We start from the raw sequence: 22,367 nt of genomic DNA, 5'->3' as shown, positions 1-22,367 counted from the left end.
TCATGAAACGGTGTCATGTTGTTTAGAGGTCAGTTGGTGGCGCCATCAGTTTAAAAATGATATGATGTTTCATTAGAAAAGTTGTTTAAAACAAATTAAAATAGTGCAGAGACCGCCATCTAGTGGACTCTGATAATAATGACACTGCTTCATGAAGCTTCATCACTAGATACAAGAGAAATCTTGTTCAGAGAAACAGAATTCAAGTATGCTTTAACTTCATTCTTCTATTACTTACTTATTATACATTCATGACAAATGTTTGGCAAGTTGAAAAAAATGTTTGATTTATTGGAGGGCTGATGGACGGTAAGTGGAAGTCTGTATTTGCTCTTGACAAGAGTTCCTTCCTCCTCTTATACTTGGACAGCTGTTTTTTTTTTTTCTGGCTTGAGCAGCTTCCAAGAGTGCGCTGGAAGAAAAAGCAATTACCATATAACTGTCCCCTTCTGTTTCTTGTCTCATTACCTTTGAAAGCATCATGGGGATTGTTACTGAAATGCTGTAGAAAACATGGTGCAGATTGCGATGTTCTTCATCAGCGCGGTCCCTCTGAAACTCGTACAAAAGCTGCCGGTGCGTGGATGTGACAGTAGCTTTTATTTTTTGAGGATTTTCATCCATATTTAATTGCTGGTTGAAGATTCCATTGTGTGAAGCTGAAGGTTTTTCCTCATGAAGAATGTGTCTCTTCCAGACCAACTGTTACTATCACGGGGAAGTGCAGGAGCGCCTGAACTCGGATGTCACCTTAAGTGCCTGCGCAGGACTTCGGTAAGCAAATCTTAATTGAAGAAGCAAACAGATCGCTGCCCTTTAAGCGCCAGTGATGTGTTTATTTACTCGCAACTCAAGGAAAATGTCAGACCTCAGAGGAATTCATTAAATATCTGTCAGTAATGAACGTCTAGTTCTGTGATGGACTTCATTTTAATGACGTTAAAGGTTATTGAAAGTTGCCGACAAGGCAGTAAAAGAAGCTTTAATTTTTTTATGGCTTCATTTAATATAAATGGACACGTCAAAAATGTAAGTAAATACCGTTTCCTCTCAGATCATCATTAGTTACAAATGCTGATTCAGCAGAAAGAGTCAGGTGTCTCAATCTCGCTGGTGGCCAGAATAATATGGAAGTAAATATATCAGACTTTAAATATAACGTTTTTACATAATCTAAATAAGACTTTAAATAATAAATAAACAGTAAAATAATATTATTACATGCATTTAAGTCACAGCAAAGTGAAATACTTGTAATTTTCATTATTTTCTTCTATGAAAACCCTCAACAAATAAGATTTTTTTTACACATGAATTTCACAGTGATTTAATATATATATTTAAAATAAAACGGACACAGCGGTGAAAAAATAGACTCAGGGACTCATTCATTCCTCAGGCTATTATATTGTACTATTCTGAGTTTGGGGGCAGGAGTGGAGCGAAAGTATCATGATGTTCTGTTCTATGTTAGTCTTTGTATCCTTTGTCCTTGTTATTTTTTCTTTGATCTATGTTCTTTATCTTTAGACTTAGATTGTATCATCTTGTTCTTTCTCTTTGTTCTTGTTTTTATTTTTATGAATAATTGCTGTACTGCTGTGTCTAATTGGAAAAAAACAACAATCCTGAGGGATCAATAAATGTCTACATCCCTACCTAAATTAAATGTAAAATTCAATGTGTAAAACAATTGAATGTAAAGAAATTCAACGTAAAACAATAATCAAAGTAAACACATTCAATGTTAAATTAAAAGGATATGTAACAAAATTATATGTCAATAAATTCAGTCTAAGAAGTTAAGTGTCCAGCGAGAAGTATGGAAGTTAATGTGTGCCATCACTTTTATTTTCATTTCTGACGCTGAATTTCTACACCATCAAAATACAATTTTGAAAAACCATCAAATTCGAAATGCTGTTATTTTTCTCAACGCTGTTTCCTTTTTTCCCCTCAATGCATTAATACATTCATTCAATACGTCAAAAAATTCAATGTTAAATTCAAAATCTGATTTTGATGCTGTAAAATTAATTCAAAGTCTGGTGGCACAAATTTACTTGAAATGAAATCAACAATGTGTGCCAAACCAAAAATTTTTCAAAGAAAAGTGCGTCAATAATAAGGTTAAAAAAAAAAAGGATAAAATAAAATAATACATTAATTTAAGTCGGAACAAATGGATCAAATGACTTTGATTTTCTTCTGTAAGAACCCTCAAGACATTAAGAATATTGCATCGCACACTATGTGTGATGATGAACGACAAAATGTTGTGTGTTGGTTTTTTTATTTTTATAATATTACTAACAAAATATAAAAATTTGAGTGTGTCAGTTTAGAATATTCTCTGTTATGGAGAATAACAGGAAGACTGGTATTTATCCCAGGTAGCACAAATAATGGCTTATTTTAATGAAACCTTTCCCTATCAGACAAATTAAAGTTTTAAAACTCATTACAAAAATGATTTGTTCTCCTGTTCGGTAACTTCTGAAACATTCATAAAACTAAAAGTTATTTTGGCAACCTGTAATTGTAATTTTGTGTAATTTAATAATGTAATAATTGTGTAATTTGTGGCGTAATCATTACCCAGAAAGCACCAGAAATACAGCCGCAGATGTAAGTGAAGTCAAGAAAGAAGATTTTAGTCGAGGATGAAATAATCTTTGTGTAACTTCTGTTATGAAGCAGAGTTGATGATGAATATGTTTTAAGCTAAAATGAGTATCTACAAAGAAAGTCTGTTCACATTATTTTGTCTCCTGCAGAGAACAACAGCAATTCTTATAGCAAAAAAATAAATGCCTCCCTGTGTCCGCAGCGGCTTCATCTCACTGGAAAACAAGACGTTGATCATTGAGCCGATGTCAGGGGATAACAACGGGGTCCACTTAATCTTCTCGGTGGACGAACTGAACCTGACCTCTGGATCCTGCGGCCATGGCTTCAACACGTCCTCCGTTGGCCCTGAGAGGGAGTTAAAAAGGCCGTTCCAGTCCTTCCACACGAGGGTGAGATTAGAGCTGTAATCATCAGACTTGTGTCGGAGCCATCAGACGTCGTACTTCGCTGCCATGACCACGAGCATTTAGGGTTTAATTGTTCTGACATCTAGTTGATGGAGGATAACAACCAGAGAGCAGTGTGTTGGCTGGGATGAAAAATCTGGATCGTTTCCCTGATGCGATGTTTGGACGTCACGTTCATATTCATATTCATCGCAGCTTGAATCCCAATCGGAAAACTCATTCACCTTGAGGTTCTCTGTCCATATGTTCGAGAATAAACATCTTTAACGAGTGAATTCAGACTTTATTTAATATTATTCTTACATATCTGTTAACTTTTTTATTTTATTTGTTTGACTCATAAAACACAGGATGATTCTGCTCCAGCTTTAGGTGGAAATTGAAGATCACTATGAGAAAGAAAAATAATGTTTTTTTATTTTAATATAATTTATATTATTGACAATGATGAATCAACGATCAAATTATTAATCTTGAGGCTCCATTTAAAGACAATATATCATTTAAAAAGTCCTATAAATCCACTGTTGTTCCTTTTATAACAGAAACTGACTTATTTTCTAAATTAAAATCTAATAATTTTCCTTCACATCAGTTCTTTATTCTCTTAAAAGCTCATTTTAGCTCTTTAAGATTTTCAGCTTTTGATGAATTGAATCAAAGACGTTGAATCTAAAACTGGTGACTTTCGCTCTCCAATGTGAATTCATGGATCTTTTTTTCGTCGTCTCTTTATTAGGTAAATAAAGTATCTATCTTTGTCCACATTTTCTACTCACCGCCTCATCTCTTTTATATACATTACACCGCTTTTCTGCTCATCAATCAATTAAATAATTGGTCAATAATTGTCTATATATATATATTATCTTAAATGCAGGGATTTAGAAACGACAGAATTGTGCATCAAAATAAAAGAGGGAGCTCCAGAAAAGACACACATTTAGACGTTTATCATCCATTTATGAAAACCTGCAAATGATTTGTCTTCCTCGCCTGCAGCACAAAAGACACGCGCAGAAAACGACCAAATACGTGGAGCTGATCATCGTGGCCGACAACCGAGAGGTGAGGCTTTGGTTTAAGTTTCTCTGCAAATGTAGGTCAGTGTGCGACCGGCAGCGCGAGCTGGTGGACGCGGCTGCGCTTTTGACAGGAAACGCTGAACAAGTCCCTGAGCGGAGCAGCAGACAGGAAACAGGAAAAGGCCATGTGGACACAGAATAGAGTCTGTGAAAGTTGACAAACTCATCGTAAAGATTTCCTCCCAGTGGGGATGTCTCTTGCCAAGCGACCTTAGTGTGAAGAAAAGGAACACGAATATTCTCAAGCAAAGTTCACATCCAGACAAACTAGGCTGGAAACGGTAGATTTTGCTGCAAAGAAAGTTAATGAATACTATTAATATATTCCATGTTTGTTTCTGCAACAAGCTTAAAATAATTTATATTAGCTTAAAAGTTTATATTATTGACTTGTTGGTTCGGTACATCAATAATATAGATTTGATAGAAGCATACTGGCTGAAGAAAAGCATGTTTTAATATAGAATTAAATATGTCCAATGCATATTTGAAAATAATAATTAAGATGTATTCACTCCAGTTTTTAATTGTGTTACAGTTGAGCTCAAGCTGTGCAGGTTCAAATGTAAAAAATAAAAAAAATGGAATTCTTATTAAAGGAGCCACTAGTTCAACAGAGCACTATTGGAGGGAAGTAAACAGAAATAGTAGTGAGACGCATTGTAGCTCAAAAAGATGTCAGAGCAGTTCTTGTATGAATAACTTGCAGTAACTGGCATTTGAGAATAACCTCCATGATCCTGTGTGCGGCTGAGCTGGATGAGAAAAAGAACAACCGTAACAAAATGACCTTATGAGCTACCTTCAGCTACTTGTGTCATGCTCTTTAACGGCTGTCTCTGGGTCATGCTCAGGCTGCGTCCAAAGTCTACCAATTACCCCTATCCTTACCCTAAAGGACCCTCCGTTTTGCACGTGCCTGTAAGACAGAGGGGGTGTACCAGGAAGGTGGGTGATGTGGTCCGGCAAGTGGACTGTACTGGAGTAAAAAAGGAGGCGGTCCTTTTGGTCCAATATGTGGCGGGGCTGTATTACTAGGGAAGCCGGTAACAGAGCCTATGTCCATATCTGTAGTATCAGGGAGGCCGGTAAGAAAGTGTAGTGATCAAGGGTTAGTGGGTTAGGGTCTATGTAAGTAAGTAAGTAAGTAAGTAATATTTATTTATATAGCGCTTTTTGAGACCAGGGTCACAAAGCGCTTTAACAATCAAAACAATACTCAAAAAAAGTAGATACTTTAAAGATCAAGATAATACTGAGAACAACACAGGAGTTCGAGAAATTCAAGGAAAAGCCTGAACAAATAGAAACGTCTTAAGATGTTTCTTAAAGGAGTCAGTAGACTCCATCAAGCGCAAAGAGAGAGGAAGATCGTTCCAAAGCTTAGGAGCAACAGCCTGAAAAGATTTCTCTCCTCTGGTCCTGAGCCGTGTGTGGAACCATAAGTAGATTATGATCCACAGACCTCAGAGCCCGAGCTGGGGTGTAAGGCTGGATCAGATCAGTGATGTAAGGAGGAGCCTGACCATGAACAGCTCTGAAAGTAAGAACCAGAATTTTAAAGTTGATCCTGAAAGAAACTGGAAGCCAGTGAAGAGTTTTAAGGATCGGAGAAATGTGAGTTCTGTATTCAGTTAATACAAAACTCTGCAGTAGGAATTCTGACCTGCTCTAGTAGAAGAACTCACGTTTCTCCGATCCTTAAAACTCTTCACTGGCTGCCTCTTTAAAATTCTGGGTCTTACTTTCAGACCTAGTCATGGTCAGACTCCTCCTTACATCACTGATCTGATCCAGCCTTACACCCCAGCTCGGGGTCTTTGGTCTGTGAATCAGAATCTACTGATGGTTCCTCGCACACGGTTCAGGACCAGAGAGAGAAAGCGAGAGAAATCCTTCCAGGCTGTTGCTCCTAAGCGTTGGAACGATCTTCCTCTCCCTCTGTGTTTGATGGAGTCTACTGACTCCTTTAAGAAACATCTTAAGACATTATTATTTGTGCAGGCTCTTCCCTGACTTTCTGGGACTCCTGTGATTGTCTTATGTCTCTTAATCTTTTAAAGTATATATTTTAGCTGTATATTGTTTTTGTTTGTTAAAGCGCTTTGTGACCCTGGTCTAGAAAGGTGCTTTACAAATAACCTTTACTTATTAACTAACTTAATATTTATAATATGAACTGTTAAGTGGAAAGATTCCTCAAACTGTCAGCACTGAAATGATCGCTGCATGAACACGAGTACATTTTAATTCACTTCATCTACAAAGCTATTTTCATACTTAATATTGATACATAATTCCATCATTTTATCACAGACTCTTACAACACAAGTTAAATGTTCTCATGTTCTTTTTAAGTTACAAATAACTAATTCATATGAACAATGAAAACTGCATCATGATATGATCATTATTTTATATACATTAAATCCGTTCTAATGTTTAGTTGTATTCTTCTCTTAAAGACTTAAATAACAGCCACTGTGGTTTCTGGTGCCAATAATTACGTGTCATCTCAGTTTCAGAAACAAGGGAAAGACGTGGAGAAGGTGAAGCAAAGACTCGCTGAGATCGCAAATTACGTCGATAAGGTAAGATCTCTTCTGCTCTTTCGGACGAATCCGTATTCATCAGAGAACGAACATGTGAGAAAATGATTTAGAACCATTTTGATTGAGTTAAAAAGGAATTAACGTTTGATCTCCTTCAGTTCTACCGCCCGCTGAACATCAGGGTGGCGTTGGTGGGCTTAGAGGTCTGGAGCGACTCGGATAAATGTCCCATCACTCAGGATCCTTTCGCCACCTTACACGAGTTCCTGGACTGGAGGAAAGTCAGGCTGTTGCCCCAGAAACCTCATGACAACGCTCAGCTCATAAGGTAAGAAGAAGTGAAGAGATGTTTTTGTCACCTGATATTGAAAGGAAAAAAAGGAGAGAAGCAGAAAAGTGGTTATCTTATGAGACGTTGGTGACAAGGGTAGAAGTGACTTTTTTTTATATAAAAAAATCTATATATTACGATGTAAATCTGACATCTTCATTCAAGTTTATTTGTTGAAATGCAAATATTGGAATAAAAACCTGACATTTAAAAAAATCTTGTTTCACCTGTGATTTGACTCAGAATAAGATACTTTGCCTCGATGTTTTCGAACTTATTTAAGACGACCATCAGAGTTTAAAAATTCCTGTATATCACTGTAATGTTGCCTTTTAAATAACTGTGTTACATTTAGTGTAATCAGATATTTTGACCAGTAATAAAAAAAAATATATTTTTTAACTTGACAAACAACCAAGTTGAATTTTAACTTCTGCTTCTTTTTTTTCCATAATTTATGAGAAGGATAAGAAATGTACTTTAGAAAATTAAATACACGTGTTTATTTTTAACACCCCTGAATCTTAGAAGAAAAAATAAAATGGCAACATTATGAATAAATATTGATTAGATCGAAACTAATTAAAAGTTAAAGCTCCTCATTTCTCTTGTCACTTCAGAGACTTAAGAGTTCATTCTAAATTCCGTATTTAATTGGCAAGAAGCACTTTTATTTCCTTGTGTCAATATCTCACTAACCTCGTTGACACAGGTTTATTTAGAAACATGTCTTAAAAAAAACATCCGTCTGAGGTGTTGTATTCAACCTTTGCCTCTCTTTTTCATTCTAAAAATACTGCTTTGGAATATTCATAGTGAGATTAAAAATATTCCCTGTCAAGTTGACAACAAAGCATTTTTTTTCCCAGTTTCATATTTTCCTTTTTTTTTTTTTTAACTCTGTTTGTCTTTGTCTCCTGTCGTTCAGTGGGGTTTACTTTCAAGGCACCACCATCGGAATGGCACCAATAATGAGCATGTGTACTGTGGAGCAGTCCGGAGGTATCGTCATGGTGAGTCCATGAATAAAATATCAACCATTGATCACAGAATGTTTTGAACAAAACTAGTTAAGCATTGAGGCCCGGATTGTTTTAGACATTGACACCAGCGGAGAATCAAATATGGCTGTTGGTGCAAAGACAAAAAAAAAAAAAAGGGCCGTTATTATTTTTGTTTTCTTCTCCGTTCATGGAAAGCCTGGGAGACGTTTGGGGTAAATCAAAGTCATCGGTGCCTACATGAAAATTCATTTACATCTCTACAAGATGTGATAAATTGCTAATGTCACTTGGAAAAGGGGCGACATATTTGCGTCGCCTCTGGTGCACCAAATTACCACACAGTGAAAATCAGGACCCTGCTGGGTTTAATCTCTCGGCGTGGCCCCCGACAGCCGGGCTGAATCCAAGTGGTTATCAGATCAATCCCATCAGGGCCCCCCGGAGCAGATGCGGACCCACATTAATAGATATGTTTTCTGCTGGTCACGGCTCAACCGAGGCTCCTCCAGATGTTTGTCTTCCCCATTACTTACAGATGGCAGATGGTTTGGATCGAGATTAAAGGGCCGTGAAAGCAGTTAGAGGGTGGTCACATGAGATGGACCGTTTCTCCAGCCGTACACTCCCATGTGTGTTAATCATCCTATAATACTTTATTAGTTGCACATGTTTGGGTTTGTTTTTTTTTTCCTGGTTTTTAAGAAACTTTCTGCGGATGTTTACATGCGGATCACTCGGTGACTAATCTATTCTTGGAAATTATTCTTTTTTTAATCCAACAGTGTCCACATGGAAATAAATTCTCCTAGGAGGTTCATCAAGATACAACACTTAGGCTGGTGCCTACATGGACGAGGGAAAAGTGGTTTATGTGGATGTAGCTGCAGAGTTAAATCTGTAATCATAGCAGAATATTTATTATATATAATATTTATTTTTAGTTTAACTTGACATATCCTCAAAGTCTTTTCTTCACTCATTTTCTACTCGTCCTCATGTCGTCTAAGGGTTGGGATTATTTTCAGAGTAATCTTTTTCTTTTTTAGAGTTATAGACAAAAATTAATTTTAACGTCGCGACTGGACCTCAGTTTTCGTCCTCTTTATCTTTGTCCAAAAAGACACTTAAAAAAATTAAAATACCTCCATACTGCTCGTCTGTAACGTCTCTCTTATTGTTTTGAAACCACAAACATTAGGAATTGTTACATAAAAATGGATCTTCTGCTAAAAACAAGCCTAAAATATAGACTTGTTTATTTGTCTTCTGAACAATTTCTCATGTCGAAACTTCAATACGATGGAAGTTACAGTCGAGCAGTTTGGAGGTATTTGGATGTTTTTAAGTGTCTTTTTGGACAAAGATAAAGACAAAGACAACTGAGCTCCAGTCGCTAAATTAAAATGAACAAACATTTTTGTTTATAACCCTAAAAAAGGAACAGATTACTCGAAAATAATCCATGTTAGTTGATTATTTTCCCAGTAGTTTGTCTTTCTACACGATCATGAGGCGAGTGGTGATGACTGCACAAGTGAAGACTTAGATTGGCTCAGAAATAAATAAGTTAGAAATTGCTTTCCAATCAGTATAAGACTAGAAAAGACCAGCCAAACGATCACTGGACCTGAAACACCCCTTTTTATAGCTCAGTCATTTTACCTGCAGGAGTTTTACCTCGGATCGTTTCCCATCATGCTCTGTTGTTTCTTGGTTGGAAGACTGACCATGTCTGCACAAATGAGAATTGAACTCTCGTTCCCAGGTCGTCGTTTTTAATGCCATGCATATGGTTTATTTATTCTCTGAGCAACAGCTTCCTCCTCACATATGATTGGCTCTGCATGACTAATGAATGATGAAAGATGAATTCCATGAGGAGAATAAGAATTAGCAGGAGTTGAGGAACAAATCATGAGTTCTCCTCGTTCCATTTAAACTTCCTGCTTATTTGACCCGTCCTGATCGGACCCTCTCGGTTGTACCTTAACTTTGTCGACTTCTCTTCGTAGGATCACTCGGAGAATCCGCTGGGTGCCGCCGTGACGTTGGCTCACGAGTTGGGGCACAATTTCGGGATGAATCACGACACGCCGGAGCGAGGGTGTGGCTGCCGGATGACGGTGGACAGAGGAGGATGCATCATGACTCCCTCCACTGGGTAGGAACTGTCAGCAGGAATCTTTGAGCTTTCTTTTCTGAAATAATGGAGCGAAGGAACGTCACGTTTATTAAGGGTTAAAGCAGAATTGTTGTAAGTAAGTGAGTAATAGTTATTTTTAAAGTGCCTTTCTAGACCAGAGTCACAAAGCGCTTTAAAAATCAAAAGCAATACACGTTTTAAAAATAAATAAAAAAACTCTAAAAGCCAAGACATAAGACAAACACAGGAGTCCCAGAAAATTAGGAAAAAGCCTGCACAAATAAGAATGTCTTAAGATGTTTCTTGAAGGAGTCAGTAGATCCATCAAACACAGAGAGAGAGGAAGATCGTTTCAAAGCTTAGGAGCAACAGCCTGGAAGGATTTCTCTCCTCTGGTCCGGAATTGTGTTCGCGGAACCACCAGTAAATTCTGATCCACAGACCTCTGAGCCCAGGCTGGAGTGTAAGGCTAGATAAGATGACTGATGTAAGGAGGAGCCTGACCATGAAAAGCTCTAAAAGTAAGAACCAGAATTTTAAAATTGATCCTGAAAGAAACTGGCAGTCAATGCAATGTTTTAAGGATCGGGGAAATGTGAGTCCTCCTACTAGAGCGGGTCAGAATTCTCGCTGCAGGTGAGACAGCTCCTTCTTTTTTAGACACGAAAATAAAAAAAAGTTACAATAGTCTAAAGAGAAGACACAATTGCATGCATTATATGCTCCAGATCGTGTGGTAACATCATTTTCATAAGTTAAGAGACTTTTCTCAGTTGAAGGAAATAGTTTTTAGCCATTTTTTGCAGTTTTGCCCTAGAGACATGTCTCTATAACACCTTCTATACACACTTTCACTTTGTCCCCTCCTCAAGTAGAGATATTATGTTGTAATCTCAGGATAAGATGGACATAAATGGTAGGAAAATAGTTGAAGAAGAAAAAATAAACTTGCACGGCTTAAATTAAAGAAGTTGTTTACTAATAATAACAATAGAGTCACTAATAAAAGACTATTTAATCTAATCTTGCAACGTTTCAGACTTGAATCTAAGAGATGAAGATTCTCCAGCACTTCCACATGACCGAGCAAAGCAGGCTTGAATATGAACAGCAGACTTTCTGTGCACTGACTTCACCTTTAAGCAAATCTCATCTCTCCTTCATATCGCCGACTTCTGGGCTGCTGATTAGATTGAGTCTGTGAAGCTGTTAAACTGAGGGGAGCTTAGATGATACATATTGATGAGCTCTGGATCACATGGCATCGGGTCTTATTCACCTCAAGTCAAGTCAGAAATGTGACTTCAGAAGAAGGTCGGATTTGAAGGATTTTGATTAACAGAAGATCTGCAATATTCTCTTTAATTACTTAGATTATCTTTTTCTTTTGTTGGTTGAATTTCCTTTCAATTGCAGCGTTAAGAAAAAAAAGTGAAGACACCCTGGGTAGAGGACAGTAGAGGACAAGTTTATTTTGGAAGTGTTTTGGATTGTATCCTAGAAATCTTTTGACATATCATCAGCCCCTGTGGTGCATAATAGAAAGCTGGATCTTAGTTTCTTGTGTGTGTTGTGTGACTGAGTTCTGGATCGTTACTGCCACCTGCTGTCCTATTGAGCTCATTTCTGTCAAGGAACAATAAAGTTACATCATCATTTGGATAACTAAATAATATTAGGTAATAGGAATATTTTAAAAAAAACACCCTATTTAGGTTACAATTGCCAGCAGGGGTCGAGTTCTGCACTCCCTGAGTGCCTTTTTAGTTATTAATAGTATTATTATCAATATAGATGGATAGATAATACTCAATTAAACTCCTTTATTCATGGGAACATCTGGAGCTTTGGCATCTTAAGGAAACCTTCCAGGAGTTTCTCTGCATTTATACCCACTTTGAGTCGTGGCTCATAGCTCAGTATGATATAGTACTTTTAATTTATTATTGGCTGACGGGATTTGTAATTGAAATTAGTTTTTTACATAATTATTTTGAGGTTGCGTTTATTTTTCAGTTACAAACGACCAGTTTTAGCTAAATGGGTTTTTAATCCTTAGATACATTTGCAAGAATATTTGTTCACAATAAAGTAATAAACCTCATTGTCAATTGCCGTTAAATGGTTGGAATTACCACTTACACGTAAGAATGTTATTTAAAAGAAATCACCGTCGCACAAACAAGCTCATGAAATGTTGATCAAGAACAACAATCACCTCGTCTATCCGGCTCATATAACAGGATGCTTCACTTTTCAAAGTTTGCCTCAGGTTGCGTCATTTCCAGATATATCTGGTGACGTCACTCTCACGACTGGGGGGGACACGGTCGTCTAAATGTGCTTCAATGACTTACAAGATTGTTGAATAATTTATCATAGAAAAGGGTGAGGAATGCTGAGTCAGCTCTTTATAACACACCAACATGTTCAAATATGGATTTCTTTGTAGACTTTACTGCATTAGGGACAGGAAACGAACAAAAATAGTTTGTGTGTGTGTGACGTTGAGAGGTCAATGTTGTGAATCGAGTTGCCCATGGTCCTTCCAATATCCAGCAACTTTGCACAGCCATTGAAGAGTAAAGGAAGTAGAAGAAGCAGTGCTGGAGAAAAAGGATTAAAGCTCTTATGCAGGGCATTCGGACTAACCCTTGAAACCCTTTGCATGACACTATCAGGAGAGTAACCTCAGCAACAGGCTCCTCTCCATGCACTGCGGAACGGAAAACTTTTAAGACATCTTTTGTACCTTCTGCCATAAGGTGCCACAACAGATCTCTCACTCATGCTTAACATGCACTTTTTACTTTTTGTTGTCAACTTTTGAATTATTTATTTACATGTCTTTTTATATGTTCTCCCCTGGAAGGTCAATAAAGTATCTATCTATCCATCTATGAGGCTACAATCGACTACTGACTAGTTTTCTGAGAGTGTGAGTCTTTATTTTTGGTCAGTGTATTTTAAAAAATCTTAAATCTCAAGAGTCTCTGACTTCACTCTACCATTCCAGTTTCATTAATTCTATTGAATCTCTTTTTTTTTTTTTAATGCTCAGATCCTCTGTTGACCTCCAGCAAAAAAAATGCGAGCGGAATGTTGAAACACGAGTCGTGTGGCTCGCTTCACCACCGACTTATTCTCCGGGCGTGCTAATGGAAGAGTTGTTGGGCTGAATCTCAATGATGTAATCATCAGTGGCACTGCCAGCTGTAATCAGGGCCGGGCACACACCAGGCAACAGATCTGAAAAAGAGGTGCTTTTAGTCGGGGATGTAGTTCTCCACCAGGAGACTTGGTTTTTCATGGAAATTGAAAAATGTCGAAAAAACAATCGTTGATCGTGTTCAAGCAGATTTAAATTAAGCCCTTTATTCTTTCTATTTTACTTTAGTTTGAAAAGCATTTCCAAGTTACTAGTTATGTAAGTCTATAGGAGTGTCAACGTTTGAAAAAATGTCGTACACCTGTAGTCAATGCTTGTAACCGTTGTGTAGCCGGTTTTACGCTGTTGCGCTTTATAGCCACTATAGAGTTATGTCTCCATTCAAATACCTTCTAAAACCCATTACAGCAAAGCCTTTCCAATAGTTGTCAGACTAAATTAAAGTCTAATTTTATGTGGTTCACATCCCTTAAAAATCCGCCATTTACACATGTAGACATTCACACCCCTAATCTTAAAGGGGTCAGGAAAAATCCAAAGTTGCCCAAAACTATAGAAAAGGAGGTGAAAAGACAGTTGTTTTTTCCTTCAGCGGTCGCCAGAGCAGCATCTTCTCCACCTGTAATTGGCTTGTAAATCCTCTATAGTCCCTGTAGTACCTCTTTTATTCCCATCCTTATTCACCACATCTGTGGACTTCACAGAGTTTCTTATCCTTCCTGGTCCTTCCATCTCCAACATTCTTTTTTCAGCATTGTCTCCCTGACTTTTACTATAAATATCTCCTTTAAAGTATATACTTTATTGAATATTGTTTTGATTGTTTACGCGCTTTGTGACCCTGGTCTGGAAAAGCACTATACAAATAACAATTACTTACTTACTTACTTACATACATGAGACTTGCTGAGTCAGCATTATTGTGAGAATATAATCGTGGTTGAATTTTTATATATATATATTGCTTTATTTAGCTAAAGCACCGACAATTAAATGTCATTTAAATGGACCATGTACTTCTGAATTAAACTGCTTAAGTAGAATAAAGTTTTACCTTACCTTACCTTACCTTAGAAAGGTATTGAAATGTAGTGGAGACAGAAAATAATTTAGTCAGAATTGGTCGGAAGAGTTATTTGTCATTTTCAACCATTTACTGTCAAAAACAATTTCGCTCTTGAGCCTCTTAAATGAACAAACATCTTTGTAAAAAAACAAAACAAAAAAAAAACACTAAAATAAAGTATTTTGGACCAAAGAGACATGATTGATATCTTCTTCTTATTCCCACTGCAACTGACATACTTTACTACTAAACAAAGATGAATATGACTAATTAGGTGGTGAGTAAATGTCGTGGCGAGCCAAATTAGTTCCACTCCAGAACCGTCCACCTGGAGAGCGCGCCGGGCTTCTTGCCAAAATCGTCCAGGGAAACTTGCACTTCTTTCCTCGGTGAATTGCTCTGACAGCCAAGCTGCCATGTGGTGTTGGTTGTGATAATAAACCCCTTCAGGGACGTTTGATTTCCAAACGTTTCTGAGATTATTTAATGATTTCAGACGGTTGTGAACACGATGGTTGGCTTTAATGGCTTTTTATACGCAGGCTGCTGTGAGCAGATTTGCATTCTAATGGAGCACAGATGAGCATCACAGGTTGAGGTGAAAATTCATGGGGATAATCAAAGATTATAATGTCAAGAAATGTTACTAACTGTTGTTTAATCCCAATTATCACCTCTGGATTGTTTTTGTTTGTTTAGAATTATGTTTAATTGTTATTTGGACACTTTCATGGTGAAAACAAATGTGTTTGTGGTATCCCTTGTCTTATATCTTAAGTATCTTGACATTCTATTCTATGTTAATCTTTGTATCCTTTATCTTTGTTATTTGTCTTTGATCTATGTTCTTTATCTTTAGACTTAGATTGTATCATCTTGTACTTTCTTTTTATTTCTCTTTGTTCTTGTTCTTGTTTTTATGAATAATCGTCTGTATTGTTGTGTCTAATTGGAAAAACAATTTCAAGATCAATAAAGTTCCTACCTATATCTGGGTCAAAGTGACCCGAAGACCTGAAAACAAATGTGTTTGTCGTATCCCTTGTGTTCTCTCTGAGTTAAAGTGAACGACCTCCCTGGTATCTCTAAATACAGGTCCTTCACAATTGATACCACTAACACATTTGTTTTCAAGCCTTTGAGCCAAGACCCAGAGAAAACATAAGGGTTAAGAAAGTTTCTTAAAGGAAATGTACAAAGTAAAAAATACAAGTAAAAATACATTGTAAAAGTTAGAATTCATGGTAATTCATGTCACTTTTATAAAGTTGAAAAACAATAATTTATGTTTTGGTTCAAACAAGTCAGAGCAGTGTCAAAAAACTCAATAATGTTCAATAATTGTCTGTAAACTTTATGGCATATAATCAGAATAAAGAGGTGACCTGCAGTTGTAGTAGTTTAGCAACATATGTTAAATTTAAGAAGGCTTTTGTTGGAAAACCATGAAAGTGAAGTGAATTTTATTGGAGACTTTGCTTAAGGAGAATAAATGAGGATTTATAAAGCCTCCAATAATTGTAGAGAATATCCTAATGGAACTCAAACTTCCTCTTCAAGACAGTTTTTTAAGTAAAAAATCCTTCAGCCTGTGACTTAGACGGCAAAAAGTTTTTGGTCCCTTTGTGTGATGAGTTCGACATCCCTGCTTTAGACTCGTCTTTTTATTGTTTATCCACTTCAAAAGAGTGTGTTTTACAAGGATTCTTATCTGTTACTTCATGTTGGATTGATTTGCTTCGCTGACCGGCACATTCAGCCGGTGGCTCTGATTCTGTCCCCGATTTGGGGATGCAGGGAAGTTTCTCGTCATCCGTGAACAATCCGAGAGGATTAGAGTTCCACACTTACACACACACGGAGAGGGCACCTGTTTCCTGCGTGGGGGTCACCATATGACCCATCTGGAGGTCAGGCCATCTGACCCAGTGTCGTTTTGTGAACATGGATGTGAATTTTTTCGAGTCAGGTTCGACGTTTAGTTTCATTTTCTGTACAGAGAGATGCATGCAGACACACGTTCACAATTTATCACGTAATGTTTCCTTGGGATTCAAGTTATTTATACATAAATACACAAAATAATATAGAAAGAAATTCAATAAATCGATAATGAAATTAGAAACATTATTATATAATCACATTTAATTGTTAATTTTAAAATGTAATAAAATATGAAATTTTTATTTTTTTATTTTTTTATTCATTATTTTATGCCATTTTATGGTATTGTCTCTTTTATTTAATTTATTGTATTTTATTTTATTAACCATTTTTTTTTTATTCTACTTTATTATTTCACATCTGTATTCTGTAATGTCTTCACAACCAATTCCTTGCAATTAAAGTTTTCTGATTTTTTTTATTTTAATACAAAAATCTCATTAAACTAATACACAAAAGACTAAAAAGGTGGATTTTAATCCCTACCAAATTTCTCTACGCACATCTGAATAGATTCAGTACCTGGCCTGATGTGTGTGTGTGTGTGTCTGTGTGTGTGTGTGTGGTCAATTGTATTGTGTATTTGATCTCTTAGCAGTCAAACATTCTTTTGACAACCATTTGAGATTTAGTATTCCAGTTCCCTCTGGAGCAGATTTCCTGTACCCTGCTAACAGCAGTGAAATATCCGTGCACTTCCAGCAGCCAAATCTCCCCCTGGCATTGGCAAGTACCCACTCTTCCCTCCCCCCACTAGCCCACTGCCAGACTCCACAACGATGTGTGAAACATGGAATTTCCAACGAGCCTTAAGCCCTTCAGACACGCTCTGTGTACATCTTGTTGTGTTTGAGGATGATCTTTCACTGAGCTTCAACACACGCTTGGATGTTCACCACAGCAACTGACAGCCTTTTCCTTTACAAGCAAATCTCAGCCATGGTCTGTTTGAACCTTTGTTTGCTGCTCCTGGAATCTTGTGTTGTGTGTCGGCATCAGAGTAACACATGAATATATCAGTGTGTGCTGTGGCTGCAGGTCCTTGAATTAGCTGAACCTATGAAGTCGATGTTATCTCAAAGGAGAGACAAAGTTAGGGAGGACAGATCGTTTTTTGGGGGGGCGTTTGGTGAGTTGAGGCATGTTGGAAGAAGAATGTCAGGAGAGAATTGTACGACATTGAGGTTCATGATGTGTTGAAAGAGGAAGAAAAGTTGAAGAGTGTCTTGGGAGGACACACAAGGTGATGCTCAAGGTGGAGGAGGCTGACTTACTTTGAAAACCCCTGACAAGAATAGCAGAAGTAGAAATTATTATTATCAGTAGTAGTAGTAATAGCAGTAGTACTTGTATTAGTAGTTGTAGTAGTATTAGAAATGGCTGAATTAGTTGTAGTTGTAGTGGTACTAGCATTAGTAGTGGTAATACTACTAGTAGTAATGGTACTAGAAGTGGTAGTACTAGTATTAATAGTAGCAGTACTAGTAGTAGTGGGAGTACTAGCAATAGTAATAGTAATAGTACTAGTATAAGCAGTAGTAGTAGCAGTAGTGGTAGTGGAAATAGTAGTACTACTACTAGTAGTAGTAGTAATAGTAGTAGTTTTGGTAGTACTAGTAGTAGTAAGTAGAGGTGGTGGAAGTAGTAGTACTTTGTAGCAGTAGCAAAAGTATTAGCAGTAGTTGTAGTGGTGGAAGTAGTAGTACTAGTAGTAGTGGTGGCGGTGGTGGTAGTGGTGGTGGTGGAAACAGTAGTAGAAGCAGTAGTAGTAGTGGTAGTGGAAATAGTAGTACTACTACTAGTAGTAGTAGTAATAGTAGTAGTTTTGGTAGTACTAGTAGTAGTAATAAACGTAGTAGTAGTTGTGGAAGTCGTAGTATTACTACTAGTAGTATTAGAAGTAGCAGTATTAGTACTAGTATTAGTAGCAGTAGTAGTACTAGTATTAGTAGCAGTAGTAGTACTAGTATTGGCAGCAGTAGTAGTAGTAATAGTAGTAGTGGAAGAAGTAGTAGTAATAGTAGTGGAAGAAGTAGTAGTAATAGTAGTGCTAGAAGTAGTAGTTGTGGTACTGGTAATAGCAGTACTAGAAGTTGTGGAAGTAGTAGTTGTAGTAGTCCCCGTAGTACTAGTAGTAGACAATAGTAAAATAAAAATTAAATGAAAACTATTATTGCAATAAATAAAATAAGTGCCCACACGACAGAAACAGCCAAATGGGTTTATTCTAGTGATTATTATTAGTATTTGATGAAATTGTGACTTCAGTTGATCATGTTTCCGTAGCTATCCTTTCCCGACCGTCTTCAGCACCTGCAGCAAGAAGGACCTGGCGGCCAGTCTGGAGAAGGGCGTGGGCATGTGTCTGTACAACATGCCGGAGGTGAAGGTGCTGTACGGCGGTCAGAAGTGCGGCAACGGTTACGTGGAGGAAGGAGAGGAGTGTGACTGCGGCGAGCCGGAGGTGAGTCGGGGGAAAAAAAAATCACCGAATTGCAAGTCATTAAAGTGTTTCCCTGATGTGGAAATAATGACTCTTCGAATCCTTGAATCGACTGGAAAAGACACAAGCGAAAAGAGTTTCAATCGACACGTTCTTTCTGTATCACACATGTTCCGGGTGTGGACGGGTTGTCCCGTTGACGTGTTGCCGGGCTGACAGCCCATTAATCTCGCCTCCCGCCGCTGTTGTGACAGAGGAAACAAACTCAAGTGCGCCTGGTGGGGGGGTCGGGGGGGCTTTAAATAAAGCCTTCTGTGGATCTGTTGAGCAAAGGACACACTCTGACGCACGGCTTCCACCTACACACTCTTTGTTCCTCGCGCGCACAAAGTGCAGAGCACCTGAGGAAGTGGATTGAATTTTAAAAACGTACGCTAGGTTTATTTGCTCGCTGCAGTTTGGATTTATAAACGTTTTTTCAATCTCTTTATGGCTCAAAAAGTGGCAGAAAAGACATGTTTATCTCGTCAAGTCTCCGCCGCACGTCAAATCTAAAACACATGAATTCTTGTTTGTGTGACTCTTGAGGTCAGCTTGATGAAAGCAGGAATCTTCTAAAAAGGAAGTGTGCTCTCCTGACCTGTGAAGGGAAGTGAGGGTCTCCTGAGTGGAGATCAGGTCCACATGTTTTTCAGGATCTCTTTTTTTCTTTTCTATCCAAGGAGTGTATGAATCCATGCTGCAACGCCACCACATGCATGCTCAAGGGAGACGCCGTGTGTGCCCATGGGCAATGTTGTGAAGACTGCAAGGTAGGAATCGACGCCAGGACGATGGAAGATGTTTCCATGTCTCAACGGGCTTTTCTTTAAAAAAAAAAAAAAAAAATGTTTTGGCAGCTCAAGCTTGCTGGCACCATGTGCAGAGAGTCCGGGAACTCCTGCGACCTGCCGGAGTTCTGCACCGGCAGCAACCCCCACTGCCCTGCCAACGTCTTCCTGCACGACGGTCACGCCTGCCACAGTGTGGACGGATACTGCTACAACGGCATCTGTCAGACCCACGAGCAGCAGTGCATCACCCTGTGGGGAGCAGGTGAGTGAAGTGAAAGAAAGAAAGCCTGACACTCACTTCAAAGAAAGAAAGTCCGATGGTCAAATGAAAGATCAGAAGAAGGAAAGAAACTCAAATGATCTGATAAAAGAAAGAAACTTAATTATCAAATGAAAGAAAGAAACTCAAAATTGAAATGAAAGAAAGGGGTAAAAGTAATCGAATATTGTCAAATAAAGAATGAAGAAACTCAAATATTTGAATGAAAGAGAGAAGGAAAGAAACTCAAATGATCTGAGAAAAGAAATACAGATCAAAGATAGAACACACAGATGGAAACACTGATAGTCAAAGAAAGATGAAAAGAAACTAAGATGGTAAAGAAAGAAAGGAACTAAGATGGTCAAAGAAAGAAAATAAATTAGAATGTCAAGAAAGAAAGAAAGAAAGGAACTAAGATAGTCAAAGAAAGAAATAAAGGAACTAAGACAGTTAAAGAAAGAAACTAAGAAAGAAAGAAAGGAACTAAGATGGTCAAAGAAAGAAAATAAATTAGAACGTCAAAGAAAGAAAGGAACTAAGATAGTCAAATGAAAGAAAGAAAGGAACTAAGATACTTAAAGAAAGGAAGTAACTAAGATACTTAAAGAAAGGAAGGAACTAAGATAGTCAAAGAAAGAAAAAAAAAAGGAATTAAGATAGTCAAAGAAAGAAAGAAAGCAACTAAGATAGTTAAAGAAAGAAACTAAGAAAGGAAGAAAGCAACTAAGATAGTTCAAGAAAGAAAGGAACTAAGATGGCCAAAGAAAGAAAAAAAAGGAATTAAGATAGTCAAAGAAAGAAAGAAAGCAACTAAGATAGTTAAAGAAAGAAACTAAGAAAGGAAGAAAGAAAGGAACTAAGATGGTCAAAGAAAGAAAGAAAGGAACTAAGATGGTCAAAGAAAGAAATGGAGGAACTAAGATAGTTAAAGAAAGAAACTAAGAAAGAAAGAAAGGAACTAAGATGGTCAAAGAAAGAAAATAAATTAGAATGTCAAAGAAAGAAAGGAACTAAGATAGTCAAAGAAAGAAATAAACTAAGATAGTCAAAGAAAGAAAGAAAGAAACAATTATAGTCAAATGAAAGAAACTAGGCTTATGAACCATTGTTAGCATGTTAGCACCACTGAAGTCAAATCATGTAAACAAGAATCAGTGGAGTTGTGTTGATTTGTAACATTCCAAGTGACTCAGGCTCTGACTCGTCCCTCCAGGAGCGACTCCTGCTCCGGGGATCTGCTTCCAGAGAGTCAACTCAGCCGGGGATCCGTACGGGAACTGTGGGAAAGACTCCAAAGGCTCTTTTGCCAAATGTGACGCGAGGTAACACATCGAACTGTTAGCAAACAAAGTTTAGTCGGATCAGAGAAAATGTCGTTATTTTCATCTTCTAATTGTAAAAAATAACAACCTGTGAGTGAACTCTGTATTCAGTCAATGGTGCTAATGGCTACAGAAGTGATTGTGAGTCTTTCATGTCCTCAGGGATGCAAAATGTGGTAAAATCCAGTGCCAGGGCGGAGCCAACCGTCCCGTCATCGGAACCAATGCCGTTTCCATAGAAACCAACATCCCTCTACAGGAAGGAGGTCGTATCCTCTGTCGGGGGACTCACGTCTACCTCGGGGACGACATGCCCGACCCGGGTCTGGTGCTGGCTGGTACCAAGTGCGGAGATGGAATGGTGGGTCTTTTGGACTGTGACTGCTTCCTGTTGACTTTCAGAATAAAAGCATGCGTTGTTTCTTGCTTAGAAATATTGGTGCAGCTGTGTTTTGAACAGACCATGAAAAGTATCACTTTCCCTCCATCCATCCATCCTTTCATTAATCCATCTATCCATCCATCCTTTCATAAATCCACCTATCCATCCATTATTACATATTTTATTCTTCCATTTAACCACCTTTTCATCCATCATTTCAATCATCTATCAATCCTTTTATTTACCCAACAATCCATTCAAATCATTTCAGTCATTTATCCATCCTTTCACCCATCATTTAATATGCTCATCCATCCATTCTTTCGTCTTTCCATCATTTCATCAATGAATCCATTCATCCATCCTTTCCTTCATCTATCCATCCTTTCATCTATTTATCCTTCCATCAACCTTTTTATCCAACAATCCTTTCAACCATCAATCCTTTCATCCAACCATCCATCTTGTCAACCATTCATCCATCCTTTTATCCATCCATTCATCCATCCATTGTTTTCATTTATCCAACCATTTATCTAATCATCTTCTCATCGACCCAACATTTTATTTATCCTTTCATCCAACCATCCATCCTGTCAACCATTCATCCATCCTTTTATCCGTCCATTCATCCATCCATCCATCCATCCTTTCATTTATCCGACCATTCATGTAATCATCCTCTCATCAGCCCAACATTTTATTTATCCTTTCATCCAACCATCCATCCTGTCAACCATTCATCCATCCTTTTATCCGTCCATTCATCCATCCATCCTTTCATTTATCCGAC

General features: G+C 37.7%; 1 protein-coding gene across 1 annotated transcript in view; it reads left to right on the top strand.

The window, feature by feature from the left end:
• Positions 1 to 22,367, top strand: part of adam12b (ADAM metallopeptidase domain 12b) — a 62,711-nt gene that overhangs the window by 32,730 nt on the left and 7,614 nt on the right. The window contains exons 5-16 of the mRNA XM_087802205.1: positions 698 to 774; positions 2,831 to 3,020; positions 4,041 to 4,106; positions 6,643 to 6,714; positions 6,834 to 7,003; positions 7,935 to 8,019; positions 10,023 to 10,171; positions 18,619 to 18,796; positions 19,498 to 19,587; positions 19,675 to 19,870; positions 21,084 to 21,192; positions 21,355 to 21,553. Of these exons, the coding sequence (XP_087658331.1) occupies positions 698 to 774; positions 2,831 to 3,020; positions 4,041 to 4,106; positions 6,643 to 6,714; positions 6,834 to 7,003; positions 7,935 to 8,019; positions 10,023 to 10,171; positions 18,619 to 18,796; positions 19,498 to 19,587; positions 19,675 to 19,870; positions 21,084 to 21,192; positions 21,355 to 21,553 (1,581 nt within the window). The remainder of the gene's footprint in view (positions 1 to 697; positions 775 to 2,830; positions 3,021 to 4,040; positions 4,107 to 6,642; positions 6,715 to 6,833; positions 7,004 to 7,934; positions 8,020 to 10,022; positions 10,172 to 18,618; positions 18,797 to 19,497; positions 19,588 to 19,674; positions 19,871 to 21,083; positions 21,193 to 21,354; positions 21,554 to 22,367) is intronic.

Source organism: Callionymus lyra, chromosome 11 (genome assembly GCF_982586985.1).
Source record: "Callionymus lyra chromosome 11, fCalLyr1.hap1.1, whole genome shotgun sequence".
Lineage (NCBI taxonomy): Eukaryota > Metazoa > Chordata > Actinopteri > Syngnathiformes > Callionymidae > Callionymus > Callionymus lyra.
This window is presented reverse-complemented; position numbering and strand designations above follow the sequence as displayed.